The 23,761-nt window shown below is 30.8% G+C and overlaps 2 protein-coding genes across 3 annotated transcripts; one reads left to right on the top strand and one right to left on the bottom strand.

Annotated features, from left to right (window-relative positions):
• Nucleotides 1-4,655: 4,655 nt before the first annotated feature.
• On the top strand, nucleotides 4,656-9,722 carry TPX2 (targeting protein for XKLP2). Its single transcript, XM_020367606.3, has 19 exons — nucleotides 4,656-4,936; nucleotides 5,665-5,747; nucleotides 5,828-5,926; nucleotides 6,005-6,100; nucleotides 6,184-6,525; nucleotides 6,603-6,701; nucleotides 6,803-6,922; nucleotides 7,021-7,173; nucleotides 7,263-7,325; nucleotides 7,420-7,500; nucleotides 7,577-7,735; nucleotides 7,826-7,957; nucleotides 8,095-8,172; nucleotides 8,251-8,370; nucleotides 8,465-8,631; nucleotides 8,744-8,852; nucleotides 8,950-9,009; nucleotides 9,112-9,206; nucleotides 9,351-9,722. Exons 1-19 carry the CDS (start codon nucleotides 4,777-4,779, stop codon nucleotides 9,469-9,471), a joined length of 2,337 nt encoding a protein of 778 aa, XP_020223195.1. The 5' UTR covers nucleotides 4,656-4,776; the 3' UTR covers nucleotides 9,472-9,722.
• A 3,523-nt stretch (nucleotides 9,723-13,245) lies between these two features.
• RING1B (RING 1B) lies at nucleotides 13,246-20,419 on the bottom strand. Of its 2 annotated transcripts, XM_020368373.3 has the most exons (10): nucleotides 20,102-20,419; nucleotides 19,982-20,024; nucleotides 18,434-18,492; nucleotides 15,640-15,721; nucleotides 15,351-15,471; nucleotides 15,219-15,260; nucleotides 14,317-14,829; nucleotides 14,123-14,230; nucleotides 13,613-13,834; nucleotides 13,246-13,526 (listed from the first exon to the last, which is right to left on the bottom strand). In XM_020368373.3, the coding sequence occupies exons 1-10, from the start codon at nucleotides 20,250-20,252 to the stop codon at nucleotides 13,500-13,502; spliced, it is 1,368 nt and encodes a 455-aa protein (XP_020223962.1). In that variant the 5' UTR covers nucleotides 20,253-20,419; the 3' UTR covers nucleotides 13,246-13,499. The 2 variants fall into 2 exon arrangements, with proteins under 2 accessions (XP_020223962.1, XP_029128737.1); XM_029272904.2 differs by lacking the exons at nucleotides 19,982-20,024; nucleotides 20,102-20,419 and adding an exon at nucleotides 19,804-19,956.
• Nucleotides 20,420-23,761: the final 3,342 nt, after the last annotated feature.

The following is a 23,761-nucleotide window of genomic DNA, read 5'->3' as shown; positions in this document are numbered from 1 at the left end:
ATATATATAACCATGATTATAAATTAAGAATCATAAATTTAAAAAATTCAAAATCAATTCCATATATTTATAAAATTGTGATTAAAAAAATTATAGTATAAATATCAATAATAAAATTATTCTAAATGTTATATTTTAGAAAAGAAAGTTACGAGAATTTTTTAGAACAAGGGAATGTGGATTTTGAGGAAAAGAGATTGAAAATATTTTGGAGGGGAAGACGAAAATAAATAAAGAGAAATGGAAATCTCTTGAGGAAGTAATAAAAAAGAAATAAAATTTTATTTTTAATGAAAGAATTAAAAAAAATAAAGACTAAATTATATTTTTAATTCCTCTATTTTAAAATAAAAATATTTAATCATTCTATTTTTAAAAATATATAATTTTGATCTTACATTTAATTTGATTTTTCATTCAGGGTTTCTGCTATATATGTCTTTTATGGCAGCTTTATCTTCTCCTTTGATGACTATCTGATAATTCAGGGGGGGAGGGGGTTGGACACTAGCCATTGGGTACTAAGATTAGCCTAATTATATATACATTTTTTTTATTTATTATTATTATTATCAGTACACCTCTTTTATTTAAAAAAAAAATAATCCTAAAATATTTATAGTTTTTTTATTTTTAAAATTTTTAATTTTACATCTCTAACTTTTCAATTCACTATTTTTTCTTTTTACACACATCTTTTTTTCTCTTTTATAGTTTTCACATATATCATCTTATCTTTCTCTAATTCCTCACCTATTTCAGTCAGTAGTTTTAGTTCTTTTGATTTTTTATATTACTTTCTTATTTTCTCAACTCTTTCACTTTTTCACATGCACCACAATCATAGAACTAGTAGGCAACAATATTGTAGATACGTGTAGTTTCGTCGACAATTTCTATCAAATTAGACACACATTTTTTCTTCCAACACTTCTTTTCTTTCCACCCTTCCAAAAACCTTAACATTAAGTTTAGTGTTATGAAAAAAGACATTTTTACTATTCTAGAGTACTATACAGATAGTAAAATTAGTAAGAAAACTGAAAGAAAAAGAGAGAAAAAAATAATGTAAAATTAAAAAAATTAAAATTATCTGTCAAAATAGATGGAGGTGAAGAAAAATTAAGGGGGTGCATGTGAAAATAAGAAAAATAGATATGTAAAAAAAAAGTGTTAAATTAAATGTTAAGAATATAAAGTAAAAAAATAAATAAATAAATAAAAATTAAGAATATTTTAAAATTTTAATTCTTTTTTTTTTAAAGGGGATGTACTTATTAAAAAAAAGGAAGTGTATATATCATGATCCTTAAGATTATAGTAAACAAATTAGAGTTAGCAAAATTAAACCAATAGGCCCAAATGCTTTGTTTTTTCTTTCTCTTTTTTTTTTGGGTTTAATTTGATGGGCTTAATTAAGATAAAATTTATTTTTACTTTTCTTTATTTTTAATTATTATAGTTTCAGAAAAATTAATATAATGCTTTAAGGATAAGAATTTTTTCCCTCGACTTCTTATTCTATGTTTGGTTTAATAACTGTGAATTTTTATTATTAAAAATGATTAATGCATAAATTTAAGTTATTTTTTTTAATATATATTATTAATTTTTATTTTATATATAATATATATACTAATATATAAAGAGAATACTCTTTTTGGTAGTCATTTTGATTTTTACTTTTTTTTGACCATTATATCTTTTTATTTTTTTAAAAAAAAATTTATTTTTTAATCAAATTTAAAAACTTGAAACTAATGAATTAATCATAATATTAATTAAATCAACATACTTTTATAATTTTATTTTTATTTTTATTTTATTTTTAATAGAGGCACGAAGTACCTCGACTTTATTAGTTATAGTAAAGGTCATTTAACAATAACACTTTTAGAATTGACTATTCTACTTTACTATCCAAAATCGATAACTATATATGATATAGTTAAGTTTAATTATATTAGAAAATATTATATTTTATTAAATACAATACTTATTAAATTTAACAAATATAAAATATTGAATTTAGCAAACTTGAAGCATCAAACATTACAAAATGCAAACTTAAAACATTCAATAATACAAATTTTTCTGTCAACATTATAAAGTACCCAACTTAAAAATTTAATATTACAAATTTAAGAAAATCGAACATCATTAAATTAAAAAAATTATATATGTCATCTAAGTAGGGGTTCATTAGATGAAGACATGGTTGTTTTCTCAAAGGCTCCTATATTGCTTGAGAGGCTGTTTCTAATTGATTCGATTGGAGTTCCCTTTTTGAGGGGTTAGGAGTTACTGTTTTGTTATGTTAGTTAGTTTTTGCTTCTTTTTTACTGTTTCTTTTCTCATTATGTACCCAAAAGGAAAAATTAAATGTGTCATACTCAACGGAATTTGTGAGGTGTCAAGTCAACATCACAAAGCTCAAACTTCACAACCCAAACTTAATAATAGGAATATATGATATTTATTTAATCAAATATATCAATTTGCTTCAGGTCAAAATCTGACTGAATCAAATTGATTGAGTGCGTGTTTGGATTCTCGTTGATGATTCATATTTTAACAATTTTTTATGTTAAAACGCATCAAAAGTAATAAATAATTACTTCTCTGATCTACGTTTAAGGTTTGTAGATGAGAATCTAAACACGCACTGAATTTTTAATTTTATAATTTAAATCAATCCAAATTTTTTCTTTTTATTTAATTAGGACTTATCGTATCATTGAATTGATTCAAACCATAACCACTCCTACTAGTAATGATAATACTACTACCATTATTATTATAATGATAATAATAATAATTATTATTATTATTATGATTATTATGCTAAAATTGTAACCCTTTAAAATGTTGTTTAACTACTATAAAATCTAACTTATTTTAACAATTAAGCTTTAAGGTTGTTTTAATTAAAGAGGAATGTCAACTACATATTTTCTAATAATTCCTCTTAACATAAACCTCTTAACATACACCTTAATACTATTAGTCAAAATTCATTAAAACCTATAAAATTATAATAAAAATTCATTAAAAATGAGTTAAGACCCTCGTAGAAAGTTATAATTTCATTAATTTAAAAAGAGTTTATTCAAAAAAAAAAAAATCTTAAAGAAAATGTTTCACTAGCATTTTTTTTAACCTAAATATAATATGTGGTAGGTCATAGGTACAAAAGCACCTGAAATCACTTATTTCATGAATGTTGCTTGTTTTCAAAGGTTATGTTTATGATAGATAAGGTATGAAATGGTTTTCTATAATGATATTTGGTACGGACTGTGTAGGAGGCTAAGAATGATATGTTGTTTAAAAAGTAAACAAGTAAATTTGTTAGATATTGGGTCTGATTATTTAAACTTTTTTTTTTCTTAAAGTGCTTTTTTTAATAAAATAAACATTTTTCTTTTATTTTTTGATGTGTTTGTCTAAACTTCTTTTTTCAAAATAAGCAGTTTTCTACTTTTAAACAAAATAACTCTTATATGTTTCTTTAACAATTGTTTTTTTTTTAAATCACTTGTTTATAAACACTTATTTTAAATTTAAACAATAGACGCATTGTAAATTCAGCAAAGATTAAAGCTTGAAATTGGTTGAGGACAAAAAGAAAGGGATTGGTTCACTCAATTGATTTTTGAATCTTGAATTTGTTGATGATTGGTTAAATGGATTTGTTGAAGGTGAAAAAGAGATTGGTGAGTGATGACATGATGTGGTGAATATGAGTACTACACTTACATGGACTCTTGATTTTGAATGTCTTGGATCTATATCATTAGATAACACTTTCATGTTTTAAGGCATGTCTTTAACATTTAGATGTGTTTCAAAACTTGTGATTTTTGCTACTACAAAATCTTTGTATTTTTTTTTATTATATTTTTTACAGGTACATCTTGTACTCTATTGAGTATAATTTAATAAAAAAAAAATATTTTGCTCTTAAGAAAAATAAAAGTACATAAAATAATTTAACTTATTTTTATCCTAAAACAAAACTATTTTTGAAATTTTAATACAATTGGATTTCTTCATGATTAACAACTCAAACTTTTTTTTTTGTGAAGATAGAAAAGATTACAAAGATAGTCGCAATGAGGATTGAACCTAGGTCCTTATGCTTCTAACTATCCCGACCTCTCCCCAACCAAACTTAATTGCATAGCACACGTCTTTGATGGGTTTATTTTATGCAAACAAGTTATTATATTTCAAATTTAAAAAAAAATGAGAATTTAATTTATATCCCAATTTAAATATCATTAATTAATTAAAAATCATTTTAAGTTTACATGTCCATATGTAATTGTACAACATTTCCCATTACACTGTAAGTACATTTTGATTAAATTACATTTATATTACTTTATTAATAATTAATTTTCACAGAAATAAAAAGAAATTCAAACCCATAATTTGCCTGTTCAGTCCACACTAGGCATTTTATTTATCTTCTTTTTTTTTTTGTCACTGAAAATGCAACGAATGAGAATCTGCTCAAAACGCAACGTTTGAGAGGCCATGTCTTGATGAGAAATAGCCGTTAAGACTTAAGAGTCGAGAAGACAATAATAATAAAGTTCAAAAAATTCGGACCGTTAGAGAAGTGACCGTTACAGTGTTATTACAGTCTCCCTCTCCCTCGCTCCTTTCGTTTCCTTTCCCAGTAACAAGTAACAACACACAACACACAACACACGCTCTCTTATTAATCACTCCTTAATTTCCCGAAAGAAACCCTAATCGGAACCCCAAATGGCTCTGACGGAGGAAACCGCCGGCGCCACCACTGTCATCGACCAGACCTACGAATTCTCTGCGCCGCGATTCTTCGATTTCGTCAAAGGCGAGTCCGACGAGGATGCCAATAAGGCCGAACTCTGGTTCGATACGGCTCTCTCCTACGCTCCTTCGCGTATGTTTGTTCTGTTCCTCTTCTCTCTCATTCTTCCTCGCTCTACGTTAATCGCTTATTTTCCATTCTAAGTGATGATGATGATGATAATGATAATTGATAAGGTTTTTAGGATTAGGGATTAGAATCGACGGAAGTTAGGGTTCCGTTCTTTGGACGGAAGTTGTGATTCGTAGGTCGAGTTTATTGATCGGCAATTTTGGCGGAGTGGAATGTTGAAATGGAGAGGAGGAAATTAGGTTTTCTTATTGGTTTTGCATATCAATGTGGAATCGCGTTTTGTATCTAGCGGAGAAATGAATTCGCTGTTCTGTTAGATGAAACAGTTGATGCTATTATGGTGTGAATGCGAATGCTTCTTTCGTGCGTCATTTCATTTTGTCATAAACTATATGGCGAGGTTGCTCTGCTTTCAATTGCTTCTCAGGTTTTAGTAGCGAGTGGTTCTGTGCTATTGACTTAAGCTGATGTTTTTCGATCTCAGCTTTGTTTCAAACTCTGTAATTTATTTTATTGGAAATTGAAATTCAACTCTTTCACTCTGCGCCTTGTTTTTGTATGTTGTGAATGGCGAATGTATAATGGCTCTCAGCCTAAACTCTGATTTTTTTTTTCTTTCTAGATGTTGTCTCAGAGAGTGATGAAAGTAGCTTGAGAGACAGTTTTGTATTTTGTATGAAAGAATTACTCGGTTGAGTTTTTTTTGGGTTTTCAAATTGTTGTTGCAGCATTCATGCCTAAAATCAAGACTGCAAGATCTATTACTGTAGATAGCTTGTGTGATTTTAGTGAGGATGACAAAATGCAGAAGGTACACAGTCACTTCAATTTTGGTGATATAGATGTACTTTCATTTTGACTCCTTTATCTGAGTATCTGTTGTTTTACCAGATGTTAGCTAGTGTTTATGATAATGCTCAGGAAACCAATACACAACCACAGAGCATAACTACCAAAACAGAGGAAGGCCAAGCAGACAAAATGCTGAAGGTACTTTTGCTTCAATTTTGATGACAAATATATACTTTTAAATTTGGTTCCTTTGACTGATCATAGACTTTTTACTAGACGTCGGCAAATGTTGATAATGAAGTTCTGGAAACCAATATAAAACCACAGTGCGTAGCTACTGTAAAGGAAGATGAAGCTGACAAAATGCAGAAGGTACTTTTGCTTCAATTTTGATGATAAATATGCACTTTTATGAATTGGCTCCTTTGACTGATTATTATATATTATTTTACTAGGTGTCAGCAATTGTTGATGATAAAGTTCTGGAAACCAATATAAAATCAGTGTGTGTGGCTACTGTAAAGGACGATGGTGCACCTTGCCCAGGTAGTGCATGCTTAAAGGTTGCGTCATCTGTTGAAGTAGCAAAAGATGCTTGCACACCAAAACCAGCATTGCAGAAAAAAGTCACCACATCCACTAATTCCAAGAAGGCACAGAATAAGAAGAAGATAGCCACGAATACAAAACCTCAATTAAAGTCAGAAGCCGTGAAGAGCATTGCTGGAACTCCTCACTTGGCCCAAGATAATCAAGCTATTAAGCGGCAAAAATTGGAAGGAGGAAAATCTAGACAGGTAGTTTTTATTTTCATTGTTTAAAGTTATTTTTTTTATGTCTTGAAATATATTCTTATTTTGTTTTTGACTTTCAGATTCTGAATGTCAAACATCAAACTTTGCCCCATAACAAGTCAAGATTGGGGTTAACCGCGTCTTCAAGCACTAGTAAACCTCACAAAGAGGACAGAAAGGTTTGTTTTGTCCCATTAATTTTCATACATTAAATCCAATCATTCTGTTTCAAATTTTTAGCTATTTTTTTTACTTAATTTATTGAATTGTTTATTTAAAGGTTTATGTTCGTGAAACACCAACAACACCAGCCTCTGTACCATTTGTATCAATGGCCCAAATGATGAAAAGATTTCAATCTAGTACCAGAGACCTGTCATTGCCCGGGGTTGTTTCTCATGTAATGTGGATCCAACTTTCCTTCTCCCACTTCATCTTTTATTTATGTTCAAATAATTTTTTACTTAATATTCATAACAGTGTGCTTCTTTGATCCAGACAAAACCAAAACTTACATTGACTAGGCCTAAGGAGCCTGAATTTGAGACAAATCAGCGGATTCGCCCAGCTAGGGTGAAGAGTAGTGCTGAGCTTGAGGAAGAAATGATGGCTAAAATTCCAAAATTCAAGGCTCGACCATTGAATAAGAAGGTACTATTTCGTTCTTCTTTTCTCCTATCTGATTGTTTTTCTATTTGTGTGTAGATTTATGTGTTTTTTTTTCTTTTCTGTTATTGTAGATTTTGCAAACTACAACTTTGCCTCCCATTCCAAGAAGTACACCGCAGCCACCAGAATTTAAGGTAAACCATCACCGAAGATTGAATTGCGAATTATACACATTCATGCATACATATATACGTATTTTGAATTGTTGACATTATTCATTTTCTTCAGGAATTTCGTCTAGAAACTTCGGCCAGGGCCCATCAGAATGCAGATACAGCTTCAATAGCTTCGACAGAGGTGTCTCGTAAGGTATCTTTTAGAAACTACTAAATCAACTATTCATTATTCACTTCGATCTATTACTCACTCCTTTTTCTTGGAACAGGAGAATTCATGGAAGCCTCATCATCTTACAGAACCAAAAACACCTCTACTCCAAACCTCACTAAGAGCCCGCCCACCCACGGTGAAAAGCTCATTAGAATTAGAGCAGGAGGAGCTTGAAAAGATCCCTAAATTCAAGGCAAGACCTCTAAATAAGAAGGTAATAGTGCCAGCTGATCTACGTTTACCCAATTCTAAGAATTTTATTCTATCATTTAAATTAAATAACCGAATTTCATTCTTATTTCAGATCTTTGAGAGTAAAGGAGATATTGGAATGTTTTGCCATACCAAGAAACATGTCACTGAACCTCAGGAATTTCACTTTGCCACAAATGAAAGGATTCCACCACCTGCTGCCGTGGCTGATTTGTTTGCCAAGGTAGTATGGAATGAAGTATCTGCTCACAAACAAGATTCAGTAATATAATATATAATATATAATATAAAAAGATTGTAAATACTGTAATCTTTTTTTCTGGTGATCTAGAATGTAATCATTTATTTTTCTGGTCGCAGCTTTCTTTGAAGTCTGAACCTGCCCACAAACCAATTCCAAGAAACACGACTCCAAATCCATTTCATCTCCACACAGAGGTTCGTTACTTTTCTTTAGTTTCTTTAGTTGAAGAGGTTAATGGAACTTCTATTTACCAACATTCTTAACCACGACAGGAAAGAGGTGCCGAAAAAGAGAAGAAACTGGTCATGGAACTTCTGCAGAAGCAGTTGGATGAGGAAAATGCAAGGATTCCCAAGGCTAATCCATACCCTTATACCACCGATTACCCTGTGGTACATAATTTTGTCAATTGGAAGGTTCTTTCATCTATTTGGTAATTTAAAAAATTATTAAAGTTACTGGTATTTTTGACCAATCCATATGCAGATCCCACCTAAACCAGAACCAAAGCAATGCACAAGACCAGAGCCATTCCAATTAGAGAGCCTGGTGAGACATGAGGAAGAAATGCAAAAGGAACAGGAAGAAAGACGTAGAATGGAACAAGAAGAGGCCCAGATGAGAGAGTTTAAGGCACAACCAATCTTGAAAGAGTGAGCAACAACAATCAAGACTTTTTTTTTTTTTTTAATATTTCCAATGTATGTTAGATGAAAAGCTACAAGTAAACTAATTTACTTTTTTTCTTGGATGTTATTAAATCAGGGATCCAATCCCCGTTCCAGAGAAGGTACGCAAACCTCTCACGCAAGTTCAGGAATTCAGTTTACATGTGAATCATCGAGCTGTGGATAGAGCACAATTTGATGAAAGGGTAATGAAAAATTCCATATCTGTTTATTATTGTTGAAAAGAAAATTCAGAAAAGTATTTATAATTTTAGCAGTACTCAAATAATTTGCTTTGTACAGATTAAGGAAAAAGAAATGATGTACAAACGATACAGAGAGGAGAGTGAAGCAGCACAAATGGTATGTTACAAACATTTACTGTCTGCAATATGTTAGTGACCTGAGGAAAATTTTGTAGCATGTTGACACTAATATATTATTGCAAACATGAACATCATGCAGATTGAAGAAGAAAAGGCATTGAAACAGTTGAGAAGGACACTGGTTCCTCAGGCTAGACCAGTTCCAAGTTTTGATCGTCCGTTTTGTCCCCAAAAGTATGCTTTTGATTGCTTTATTATATTTTGGATTAAATATGATTTTATTTCCTAAACTTCAGTTAATTTTTGTTTTTAGTCCTTACAAGTTTTCTCCATGAACAATTTTTTTTTATTTATATTCACACCATTTGCTTTTTTTAGGTCTTCGAAGGACACAACGAAACCCAAGTCGCCAAATTTACGTGTGCTCCAAAGAAGAAAGGAAAGACGAAAGGTGTTCAACGGAACCGCAGTCTCAAGTCCTGCATCTAACATGAGATGATGCAGTTCCAACTTTCTGTTATCAGTCAGTGTTCAAGAACTCTTGAATCCTCTCTAGGTGTTGTGTCTGTGTAATACTACTACTCAGCTCGTGTTCGTTATCAAATCTCAATTCTTTCATGTATATTTTTCTGAAACAAGTTAATGGCCTATGTATTATTACTTTAAGCCATACAGCGTGATGTTACCATTAATAGTCCTATTTTTCCAGTAGATTAATAATTCTAATTAAATTTTGGAATTCCTCTCAAAGTGGTGTTGCTCTCCATGTATTCTTATTTTATCACAATTTCACTTTTTCTTTTCTTCTTTATTTTGCATTCTATTTTTATCTTTTCATTTCGTGTTACCTAAAAATGGTTACTATCAGGATTTATAACTATTTTCGGGGGAAACGGGTTTCATAAATACTTACATTTTTACAGTAGGTGTAATTTTTTTTATTTTTTATTTTATATTTTATCATAAATACCGAATAGTGTTTTTCGATAGTTAAGCATGACCTAAAATTAAATTCAAATTGAAAATGTAACAAATTTTAGAATATAAATTCCCCAAACAATCAACCACATGAACATTTTTATATCATTTTTTTTTTATTAAAATCTGACAAATGAATATCAAAATAATAAAATTACAAGGTCGCTACGTACATGACTACATAATTGTGAATAACAATTTTATTTATCATTGTTTCATGATTTGAATGTCAACTTGACAACTTAATTTTATACAAACTCATGTATTCCTTTTATTATACATCAAGAACATTAAAAAATAGAATATTTTTTAAGCAATCAATTTTTTTATCAAAAATATAAATAGATTCTTTAATGATAGTTTATTTATTTTCCCCTGAAATAAAATTTATAAATATGTTAGCTTTAATATTACGAGTTTGTGTAGGAAAAAAAAAAACAACTACAAGAATATTTCTATTATGTTAAATAGTATTTTTAGTTTGAATAAAATTGATTAAACTTAGTATGATTGAATATTATAATCATAATTAATTATTATTAAATTATATTAGACATCATCAAGCTAATTTATATGATAAAAATTGTGCATTATAAAATTAAATAAAGTTGTCTTCAATAGAAAATAAATTTAGTTTGATTTTTTTATCATTTAAAAGTGTACAACAAAAGAAATAAACAAGAAAGTCCTAATAATAAAAGCAATTTATATGACATTTGTCATCAATAACTAGGAAAGACTATCTTAATGTAGCCATCACTTCGTGGAGACCATGATATGCCCATAATAAAGGAGAAATCACTTTTCTTGACCATGATATGTACCCAAGTTTTTAGTATGACCAAAATTAATGATACAAGAAAATTGTGACAGCTTTCTACAAGGAACATTCCTAGAGGCCAAGAACTTGGATTTCTGAATACTTATTTTCAAACTTTGGGCCATTGTCAGAAATCTTCGTGGGAAGCCATTCTTCAATAGAAAGTTTTTCTTATATCATGAGAGCCAACTTTTCCATGCAAAATAAGAAGAGGTATGGTGACATTGGATCACCTTGTCTGATGTCTCAAGCCTCATCTCGGAAGGAAGCTATCAAGAACCTCATTGTTCCATTTCAGAGACAAACTTGTGGCAGTGTACAATTCAACATGAGCTTGATGGTTTGTTCAGGAAAGCCAAATTCTGTAAGTGCTTTCCTTAAGAAGTTCCAATCCACCCTGCCATATGCATTCTCAAAATCTATTTTAAAAAGAAAGTATCCACTTTAAAGTCTATTTTAGTTTGATTGAATATTATAATTATAATTAGTTATTATTAAATTATATTAGACATAAATTTAATTTATATAATAAATATTTTGTATTATATGGACAACTGTAAATATATATGAAATGTTATCAGTTATAAATTTTAAAAAAATATTTGAGGAAAAATATTTATTCTAAATAAAATATTATGATTAAAATATAAAAATATATGTATTTATTTTTTAATTTATTATTTTTATAATGATTTGTAAATATTTTATTATAACTAATATTGACTGAATAAATTCATGCAGTATTAATAAAAGATATTTATTTATCTATATAAAGGAAACGATGTTAATGTGCATAAAATTTGAATCACATGGGTTAATATATTTTTTACTTTGTTAAATACTATGCCATTATGCTTTAGATGAACCAAGAAAACAGCAAGATCAAAAATAACAAAAAGTTATCAGAGATTAAAAGTAGATAGTTTGCAGGAAATTAAAACACATATAAGCCTTAGTTATTTTATAAATTAATTACTAGATTTAAATTTATTTAAATTATTCTATTACAAGCATTGGACTTGCGTTTTGTTTTGTAATTAATGTCTTTATGTTGACTTTAAATTTAGTCATGTATATATTAAGAGATGAAATAATATTTCAAAAGTTAAATATGTTTTTAGTTCCTCAAATTTAATATAAATTATTTTTACTCTTAAATTTAAAATTAAATTTTTTTAGTTCTTGCAATTTCAAAAAAAAAAATATTTGTCTATACACTCAAATTTTGTTAAAAAATTTATCAAATACTGTCACTTAAAATCTATATATTAGTATTCCTATCAATAAAAATATTACATTAAACTCAGTTGATGTGGTATGACTATCTAAATCTATCAGTATTAAATATGTTATTACTGATCCGAGAAATTAAAATAAAACTTTTAAAAATTATTAGGACTAAAACCAACAACTTTAAATTTAAGAGATCAAAAATAAATTTATTTTAAATTTAAATGGCTAAAAACATTTAACTCCATTAGGTGTCATTAATTAATGTGATACATATGTGATTCCTCTTAAAGATATGTAAGGCAGGCCTCCCTTGCTTGGTGATTCTCTAATATTATTTTGGATCTGTCTATTTTGTAGCTATAAAGAGAATTTGATCCTATTTTGGGTAAAATAAAATATTTATTGAGATGATACATAAATTTGATGGTATATATACATTTTGGACGAGTGTGTTATTTTCGAAATGCTGAAATTATAAATGAAACTTAGCCACATTTTCTATAAATTCAAAAGTATTTAATTTGAGAAGTTATTTTGCTAAACCTGCTATCATGTTCGTTAGGCTTGTTAGGTTACTGGTATGTAGTTAAATTAACCTGTGTACTGATCATGAGTTGGATTTTAGATCATGACAAGAGTACGAAAATGAGTACCAGAGTTGTCACCTACACAAATATGAACATGAAAATAAGAGTAGTGGTTTTTTTTAGGACATTTGTGTAAAAATAAGTATTATAGTGTCCTCCTTAAACAATACCCATGATTTTTCCTAATTGCGTGTACTTTTTAATTTCATTGCATCACAAATAGGACTTATGTATTGAAGATTCATCTTATTTAACTATAACTCATTAGAAACACTTATGAAAGCTTCTCTATTAAAAAATATTATTTATTTTCAGTATAAAAAAAAACTCAAAAATACTTCTAATTTGTCCAAACAAACTCTATAATTATTTTATTGAAAATGGTCTTATTTGAGGAATAAGTCCGGCATTGATAAATTAATAATGGTTGGTAGAAAATAAAATTTTGGGAGTTGTACCACTGAACATAATCACATATAAGACCTATGTGCACAGTGCTTGATAGTTTATTAGAATTGATTAAGTTGGAATAACTCCAACACTGCCAATTGATCCAGTATTTGGGGCTAGATAGTTTAAGCGTGATTGAAAATAAATAAATAAAAATAAAAACTACTAAATTTTATAAGGTACAGCACAGCCCAAAGTACCAAACTTGTGCAAGTTGAAACAAACTCGTATATGAATAACCTTTGGGGAGGTTCATGTTACTACAATAGTTTTTTAGTTGAAAATTTTCCTGTGTACATATAGAATATGTCCTAACATCAATAAATATCAAAACTGTCTATTAACTTTTCGGGAGGTTCATATTACTTAACTATATATAGTTTTGTAGTTGATATTTTTCCTATGTAGGTACAGAATAAGTCCTGGTATTCATAAATCTCAAAACTGTATATAATGCTCTCATTCCTTCCGCCTGTATGCCAGAATCTGAACCAGCGGAAAAAAAGGATTAAATATAGTCAATACTGGAAGAATCAATAATATTGTGAAAAAAAACGCTTCTTGATACTCACCAAATGCTCCCTTTTAGAAATGGATTTTAATTTAAGCCCTGCCAAAGATTCATGACCTTGCAAAGTTTCCAGTTCATCTTTGCTAGGATCTATAACAAGCGTAGTTAGCTCATCAGAGGATGAAGTCTCATCAGATGACTTGTCACAAACTGCACTGCAGCATCCTTTAACTGCCAATATCTCAACTTCTTCAACTAGCAAAGGAATCTGACGAGCAACATACTATGCAGAAAAGAAAATTCATAAAAATATTATAAAATAATCAACAGGCTTAAAATTGGTTCGTCCACCAAAAAATATCATGCAATCATCCTCATCAATAAGAGCAATAGGAAAGTAAAAGTTTGTTATACATATTAATAAAGCATTCTTTCATTGCCTTAATATCAACAACTTAAGCTGGAATACGTGAACCAATATAGTCGGGTATTGATGTCACAACATTGATAAAATTGACTTGACCACAAATTACCATTTGCCAAAAACAAGTGGTTAAAGAGAGAATCTCACTTCACAAAGGTGCTTCACGGACAATGTTGGCCGACAGCAAAGGTGTGGCTGCTGCAAGCTTGGTGTACTTTCTTTGTCCAAAGACAAAAGAATGAGATGGACATCTAACTGCAGAGATGAATATAGCATATCTATAAATTAAACTGAACTGAAACTGGAATAATTCATCGTTAAAGAAGCGTTCAGAGGTATACCTCATCAGTGTTTTCATTCAAGTTACGGAGATAATCAACTAACTTAGCCAAGCGAATACTGCGGGAACTTTTGCTATTGCTACCATTGCCACTGCCATGACGTGTGTGACTCCTAAAGCCACCCCTTCCCCAAGTTAGCTTTTGCGGTTTTGACATCTGTCTAGAAGAAATTCCTCGATTTTCTCGACTTATATCCATATCACTTTCTATGCATCCACCATCAGGACTTGCTGTCGATGATGAGGGCTGAGAAGGGCGTCCTCTGGTCCGCCTTTTTCGCCTTCTCTGCCTGAGTTCTGTACATCGCTCATCTGTGGAAGATGAGTCCTTTTCATTATTGTCATTTTCCTCCTCGTTATCTTCAGAACCTTGATTATCAATCATTTGGTTTTGTCTCCTAGAAAGAATATTTCTTTGATTGCGCTGTGATCTTGTCAGATACGAACCAGGTGTACGTCTCTTAACCAGTGCTTCAGATTGTCTTTGAACAACTTTTGCAATTGAAGCCTGAATCTGTCAAAAAAGCTATTACATTACAAACCAGGAAAAGAAGCACTCTTGAACATGCTAAGATCTGATAATATAGAGAATGTTGACCGCTGATAAAATTCAAAATAATAAGGATAAGAAGTAAGCAAATATAAATTGATGGGAATTTAGGGGCTGGCTAGCCACACAGATATTTAACAAATCAGCTTTTAAGAAAATAGAAAAGGTCATCAACGCCTGCTATATGAACCTTCCCCATAAAAAAGTTATGATTTGAGCCTTCGTAACCCAGGAGTGTGACACAGTCAATAACGCATTCCTGATGGAACCTTCCTTACTGGCGTGACTATTATACACAAGATACATCTGAAAGTTGAAGCATACTTAAAAATGTTTACTCAATAAATATTCACCAGCTTATTGCGGTTCTTGTCCTCTTCACGAAATTCAAGCTCCTGCAGCAAGTGTATGGTATCCGTAGTTAAATATTGTGAAAGTTTATGTAAGCTCAGTTAAATATTAAAGTAAAAAAAGTGAACTTGTACCTCTTCCTCATATTTCTCAATATCCGGATACAGAGCTGCAATTAGGGCATCATAGTTTGGATCGTCTCTCAAAGAACGACGACTGGCACAGTGTGTGCGACAAGCAGGACATTCATTGTTCCTGAGATTACATATAAACGATAAATCTAGCTGCGTATAGACATTACAAGTTTACAACTACGTTTTTTCTGGTAAGCACAAAAATGCAAGATGAAGACCAAGGTTACAACTATCAGGAGCATATTGGTTAAATAAAAGAAAAAAGTCTAGCATAGCTTCTGTAACCTACCCTAGTCGCATCGACTTGTCAATACATTCCCTGCAAAATCGGTGCAAGCATTCCATAACAGTTCGTGTTTTCTTAATAATACCTGTTTGAGTAAGCATCAGAAACACTTGGTTATATCTTCACCAATAGGATGTTCATTAAAACTCAAGCATAATATGAGTTGCAGATTAAACAAAAAATCCTTCAATGATAAAATCCAGCACTACCAAGTAAAACCATTACTAAGATTATAGACACCGAAAGCAATGGGCAATCACATTATGGTTGACATACAAACACCTGATCTACGGTGAAAAAATAAATCAAATTTCATACATCAAACAAACTAGTACTCCCAGTTTATATAAATGAGTTTCCAATTTTTGACCTATTCAGGTAATATCGAGATCTTGAATCTTTTGGAACTTTTATTTTGAAAACACGATTCAACACAGCAATATGCATTACAAAAGATAGGTGTAATCACAATTAAGAGCTAATTTAATCACTCAAAGTCATAAACTTAAGCTGCTGCAATGATAATCATTCTTTTATATTTTATGCAACAAATTTAAAGTTTCAGGTTTCAACACTGCTCCAAAGCCTTGATGCACAGCAAATATTCTGAGGTCGTATGAGATCCTTTCTTGTGTTTTGAAGCTCCCATTGAAATTAGCACACATCTATGTAAGGTTGTCAATCTCAAAATTTTATGTAATTTCGTTGAGGTGCCGTAAACTCGAATCTTAAACTCATAAGAGTTTATTTAATATAAAAAAATAATGTTATAATACTTATAAATAACATAATAACTCAACATTTCAACCCCATATTAAAGTAAAATAGAAAATTACAATATTAAAATAGCAATGTTTAATAGCAAATCATGCAGAATTTCACACAAGACACAAATTCTTAAAATGACAACAAAAAAAAACTAAGACTAATTTTTACTTTTAGCAACAGAGGAGGTGAGATTGCTTGAGATTGCTCAAAATTGGACAAGATTACTCAAAAACGAGTTTGCTTCCGAGTTATATAGGTGGAGCTGACCAATCTCGTAAACTCAGTAGTTATTATGAATTATCACTCAAGATTGACAACCATGCATCTATGAATTGAACTTATGAATCACCTAGCACAGTTGCCAAAAGTGCACAAACCCAAATAACATACTTGAGTAGATAATTAGAAAGTGACAACAAAAGCATAATCCTGCTGCTCCCAAATAAGATATACTACATCACTCACTCAGCCAAGATCACAATCGGCCACTGAAGCAAGCCACAAATGAATATCAGCATTGACAACCAATCATCATAATCAGAGATCCTTGATCACCCCATGGATTGGCTGCTTAAAAATCAGAAAATTCTTCTGATCAAGACAAACCACACTGGAGTAAGACAAAGTCACAGGTTCAGACGCAGGAACTGAGGAAGAATGTGAACATAAGTCAGCTGAGGTTTGAGACAGATTTGATGAAGATATGGCTCAGGGACAAAAGAAGCACATGATACCAATTAGAGTCTATGGTTGCAGAAAAATAGTAAAAAGAAAGAGAAAACAGAGAATTGAGAGAGAATGATATTTGAGAATAGTTGTTTTGATTGATAAAGAACTTTTGTGGTTCTTGTACATACAGGAGTCGTTACAAGCAGACAGAGAGATGCATTTTCTAACTGACCAACTAATCACTAACTTCCTAATGAACTTTCTAACACACTTGTACATATTCAGTTCAGAATTGTAGTGTTTCTGACACTTCAGCATACAGTACGAATAAACTGAGGTACCATCATAAACTCTATGGCAAGGAATCCCTACTTTCTGGTTTTGTATAAAATGTTCCACTGTTTAAATCACAGAGGAGATATTTGCTTCTTGGAAACTGAAATTTGAAAGAGAAAGGATCTGTGGCACAGTGGCAGATGGAAGCAATTCAAGTACAAATCGATGTGGAATGAAATACACTTAAAGACAACTAAATGAGACAAATGAAATGTCACTGTTTCTGATCCCCCCGAGTATCATCGTCATCTCCTTCCTCACTTTTAACATAAAAAAAAATTTTCTATCCAACCCACCCATATAATGATATCCAGTTTTGCTATACACAGCATATACCACCAACTTCTCTAGTCCAAATAAAACATAAAAGCAGCATCGTCAAAGAAAACAGCAACATTGAAATAGTGTTGAGAGAAAATGTCTATTGAGACTTGCATATTGATCCCTTCTTTATACTATACAAGGGTCAACTTTGAGCCTCTTTTTATCTTGGTTTTAGATGTGCTTGTAGAGCATATCCAAGAGCCAATGTCACAATGCATGAATTTTTGTAGATGATACAGTCCTAGTGTGAGTGTCCAGAGGGGAAATAAAATATAGAGTAGTTGTAGAGAAAAGATTTAGAAACAAATGCTTTCCAATGAAGTAGAGATATGATGGGATATATGGAATGCAAGTTTAGCATGATGCACCAACAATGGAAACAACAATAACAATAATAGCTTTATCCCACTAAGTGACATCAGGCACATAGATCACATGATGCCATTAGTCTCAGTAAGAAACCAAATTCTTGGGAATATTATTCACCATGAGATTCCTTTTGACAATATCATTCAATGTCATTCTTACTCTCCCTCTACCCTTCTTTCACATGGTTAAAAACTACACAATCTACTTTCACTACCTATGCCTCCAGTGCTCTTCTGTGCACTAACAGTAGCAAAAATAAAATTGCACATATAATTTAATTGCAGAGTTATTATACCAAGAACAACCAAACAAGAAAAAAACAAACACATACCAAGGCAAATTGGACATTGGACTTCTTTGCGTATTTCCAGAAGTTCTACAAATACAAATCTGTAAACAAAGCATGAACATAAGCTTTTATTTATATAAACTTAATAGGTAAAAACAAAATTAATATTCCAAATCTGAAATATAAATGATGCATCTATAACTTGTATATAGTCACAAAAAATCAAAAATCTTCACCCACTTGATAGCTAATAGTGAAACAGTAAATTCAGCAGCTTTTTAATAGTTTTTAATGTGTATGAAAAGTAAAAAACAAAACTAAGGCCTAATAAAGGCAATTCCGATGGCATCGGCAAACAAAAGATGCAGTAGGGGAGCAGGACAAGAATCTAGAAGCTTTTTAATAGTTTAATTATAGTTAATACTAGACATTGGCCACTCCCACTACCTTCCTTGATCATATAAATTCTCTAAAGTTGCTATATGCTTGTAAAAAAAATAATAAAAAAAACTAGCCATAGCCACTTAAAAAGTCAGAAAGGAGAAGAAATAAAGTTTACAAACTGAAGTTGCAGTGTTGCAGATACCTATGGTGTCAATGTTTCATTTGAGATATTTGATTTATTTCCAATTATAAATTATCAGTGAACTTTTACCCTTCCTCGAATAAAAAAACGATGCAATCCTTTGAAGAATGTTAACAATCATGACTAATAAATTCCAGATATTAAATGCATTTTAATAGCAAGTCATTGATGCACACAAACTTTAAATTCAAGAGAACATATATTTGATTCCAACCCAAAAGAAAATGACAACGACACCACTGTTATTTTAATGCAGTTGCATTATAGTACAAAACTGACCTCATTGCAACTAAGAATTCTGAATACTGAAACCTAATTTTAGTTTCAACTTTCAAATATTAATCCTGCCTCCACCACAGCACCATGATATTCCCAATCATTATTTTCAATCTCAACATGCAATACGAAACCCACCCCGCACAATGTAAATTATCAAATACCTTGTGAATGGATCTATGATCTATCCGTTTATTCATTTCATTTTTCTTCGCGAACTAAAACTTTATGTAATAAAGCAATCATGCAGTTTTTTATAGTAAAATCGACGAGAACATGAACTATTCTAGTGATAGTAACCTACGATGCGAACAGGTAATACACAACCCTTATTCAACTACAACCACTTTTCTTTTTATCACCATCCAAAACTTCACGCAAAGCTAACAAATAATATTCAGCTTAAGATACAAAAGCATAGTTCAAATCAAAATCACTTGAATAAGATCTTCAGAGATAATTAATTTAAGCAAAAACACGCTAAAAATCGTGAGATTCGTAGTTAAGACCTAGTACGGAAAAAATAAAAACGAAGGCGTAGCACACGCACAAAGGAGACGAAAATCGAAACATGCAAACGACCGATTACGAATCAAATCGGGCGAATTCGCGAAGGTGCCGAAGCTCGAACGACACGAGATGGATCAAAACGCAACGCCGAAAGGAACAAAAGAGAAAGCAGAAGTTCATTAGTGATGCTTGCGATGCAAGAGAGTGAGAGAGAGTACTCGGATTTTTCTTCGGAGGGAGAGGACGGAGCGTGGCGAGAATCTGAGAAGAGAAAGAAGTGAGGATAAGAATAAGAATAAGAGAGAAGAATCTAGAAGGAGTGACTAGATAAACCTAACCATCTGATTTGTTATCATCATCGTCTTCTTCTCCTTCGTTTTGTTGTGGTTCTTCTTCTTCTTCTTCTTCTTGTGGTTGGTGGTGGTGTTGCTTGGCGTGGCGGTGGTGATCGTGAGGAGTGTCGGGGAAGGAACGCTTCTGAGCGGGCATTGGTGCTGGCAGCGGTGGCTCGCTCTGTGCGTGCGGTGGTGGCAGCGAGAGCGGAGAGGAGGATCGCCAACGCCAAACGGAGAATGAGATTCGCGATTTTGGTTCGACGCCTTTTTCTCTCTCTTTCTATCCTTGCAGCGCGTGATGATGAAGTAGTTAGGTGAATTTTACGTAGACTAACTGATTTTATTCGATTATAATTTACCTTTTTTTAATTTGTATATATATTTTCATGGAATTTTCATTTCACTAATTATTCACAACTTTTAATTACTCACTTACCATTATATAATTTTTATCAATTTTTTTATTGTTTTATTTAAAAAGAGAAAGTGTCTTTTTTTAATTATACATTAATATTGTATATTATGAATTGCAGAGATATAAAAAAATATTTGTATAATTAAAATTTTGTAATAAGTAAAAAAAAATATGAAAATTTATATTATAGTTAAATTTTATAATGAAAAAATAACTATTTTAAATATAAGTTATATTTTAATTTTATAATAAATAATTTAAACTTTTATATAAATTTATAACAATATATATATAATATATTTTCTCTTTTAATCATTTTTTTTCTTCATCTTTTAATGAGATTATTTCATCTTTCACAATTTTCTAAAAAAAGTAAATTAATCAAATTTTTTGTTTTACATTTTAATTTTTTAATTTTCTTAATTACAAGTTACATTTCTATTACAAATGAGAATTTCTCATTATTCACACATAATTGTTTTTCTTACCCTAAAATACAATTACTTTTTTAATAGAAAATAAATAAATACATGCAACTCAACTAGTATTTATAAGGGTATATAATATTAAAAGTTTTCATATAAACGATAATTAATAAGAAAAAATATATATTAATTATAAAATAGTACATGAAATACATGTGTAAAAATAGAAAGAAAAAAGATTAAATGTCTTGTTAAAATAATAGATAAAAGGAAAGTCTTATACTATAAATAAATTGTGTATCATGAGTTATAATTTACAAATATAGGAAAATTTTCCAATTTTTATTTTAAATATGGTGTCTGTAACGATTTGGTAGGTCATCACACTTGTTACTACACAACAAAAATACAACTTACAACATATTTAAAGTGATCATGCAACATATATAAACAACATGTAAGTCATATCTGTATAGGGTAGAATGATAAACTACTAAAAATAAAAACTCTACACCCTGCACAAATATAAATACACTATAAAAATACAAAACAAGATAGACTCTACGATGTTGGTCAACACTTTTACTTAATTTGACTACATTAGAGTAGCCAACAAAACATAGTCATCATCAATGTGATTCACCACCGACTGCACAAGTTGTCTCACTAATCATGTGTTACTCCCATGAAAAATAATAATCATCGCAATTCCAACAACAAGGAAAACACATGATAAGCTTGTGAGAACAAATTTAACATATAATCACAACTTTGATAGCAACTTAACAACCTTTAACTCAACTTATCAACTTTCAATTTAAGGACAACATCATTCAACCACATTTCATCATCTTTTAACACAAAACAATAATTTTATCAAAAACAACTTATATAAATATATCACTCTAATACATTCAACATAAAAACATATATAAATGTATCACTAATGTATCGTCACGCATATCAACTTGTGAAGATCTCCTATAGATGAGATGAATAGTTTAAGTGGTTAGACCTTTTCGAACTAAAATGTGTGACCTATCTCAACCAAGTTAATTAACAACTGAATTTAATTTATTAAGTTTTGTCACTTAAACTATAAAGTATAGTACTACTATTAGGGTAGAACGGTTTGATTATGAGTTTATCACGACATTAGACTACACTAAACTACCTATGGGATTAGCCCACCGCCTACCCCCTAAATACTATGCCCTTTTGATACTTAGTTAAGGACTATGTCCCAGACTTTATACTTTACTCAATTGGTCGATTTATACACATTTGATTTGACTTGACCTCCATACAAATCCTTCATAAATCCTAGAGGAGACAACATACAGCTTGTCGTTCAATAGTCAATTGACTTACTAAAGGTTTTTCAATGCTTGGCTCTTAAAGTACTACATTTCATATCCATACAATGGGATAATTAGTTTTTGAAGTCATCACTTACTCACCTCTAATTTTTATGTATCTTAAATAAACATATATCTCAACCACATGCTTAACAACTTAGCAACTTTACAACTTAACAACATACAACTTCACAACTTAATTATCTTTTAACTTACAACTTAACATCATAACTCATCATAAATAAATCAACTTATTCATAAATCATCTTATATCTTAGCAACATATTCATCATCATGTAATATAGTCATTTACAACTTAGTAATATATATATATATATATATATATATATATATATATATATATATACATATATATATATATATATACCATTCATCTTACAATTGACCATCATACCATCATAATTCATGAATCACATAAGCATTTCAACTTATAGAAACATAAAGGACACAAAGAGCTTCAAGCCCTTTAGGTCTCACTTTGAACGACGAAAACTTGCTCACGACGCCTCATTATACACTTGGAGTGAGCCCCAACATAGATTTCTCTTGGAAGTCTTGATCTAGTTGCTTAAAGTGATGCCACACTCACTCTAAGCGAACAAAACTTGCTCAAATTTCCCCAAAATTTACTCGAAGCAAGCAAAGTCAAGAACTATATCCCTTGAACCTCCAATCCCCTTGTTCTAAGCAAATGAGTTCTCGCTTTCAGCAACAAAATCTCGCTTGGAGTGATCATAATTCATCTCGAGTGAGACCAAGTTAGAGAACACCTAAACTTGGTTACCCAACTTGCTTGGAGTGAGTAAGTTCTTGCTTTGAGTAAGCTTACCCAAAATTTGCATAAGCTTCAAGAACAAAAGCAAGAACAACAACCTAATCCTTCCACTCTCAACTCCATATTCAATTATTCATACATATCTCTAAGAATCAACCACATGCAATGCAAAATTCAACATATAGGCATCATACATAACTCATTAATTTCCAATGATAAAAATAACATGCAACCAGAGATTAAGGAATCATCATCTACATCTTCAACATCCACCTCAAGAATATCTCTACTACTCAAATCAGCATATAACCTATGAATCTAATTAATGATCCTAGCAACAATAAGCATCAAACAACATGAACATACCACATTACAAGCTTCCTTTACTTCATGATGAAACGAATCAAGAAGAGGTGAGAAGAAGAACCAACTCCAAACGACTTGGAATAGTTGGCTTTGGAGGCTCCAAATCACAAGTTGAGCAAGAAGGATCGGCTACAAGAAAAGAAAGAAGAAAATATCTCTTAGAATGAGGGAGAAAAGGTTTGAGGTTCTTAGAGATACTCCCATTGGCTTCTTTCTATGAATTCTAGAAACATGAACTTACGAGGTATTGTTTTTAGAAATCAAGTATCCTTCCTAAGATGACCCATCCTAACTCACACAAAG

The sequence above is a fragment of the Cajanus cajan genome, chromosome 8 (genome assembly GCF_000230855.2).
Source record: "Cajanus cajan strain Asha chromosome 8, NIPB_CcT2T_4, whole genome shotgun sequence".
NCBI lineage: Eukaryota > Viridiplantae > Streptophyta > Magnoliopsida > Fabales > Fabaceae > Cajanus > Cajanus cajan.
Note: the sequence above shows the minus strand (reverse complement) of the source record. Positions and strands in the feature narration are given on the sequence as shown.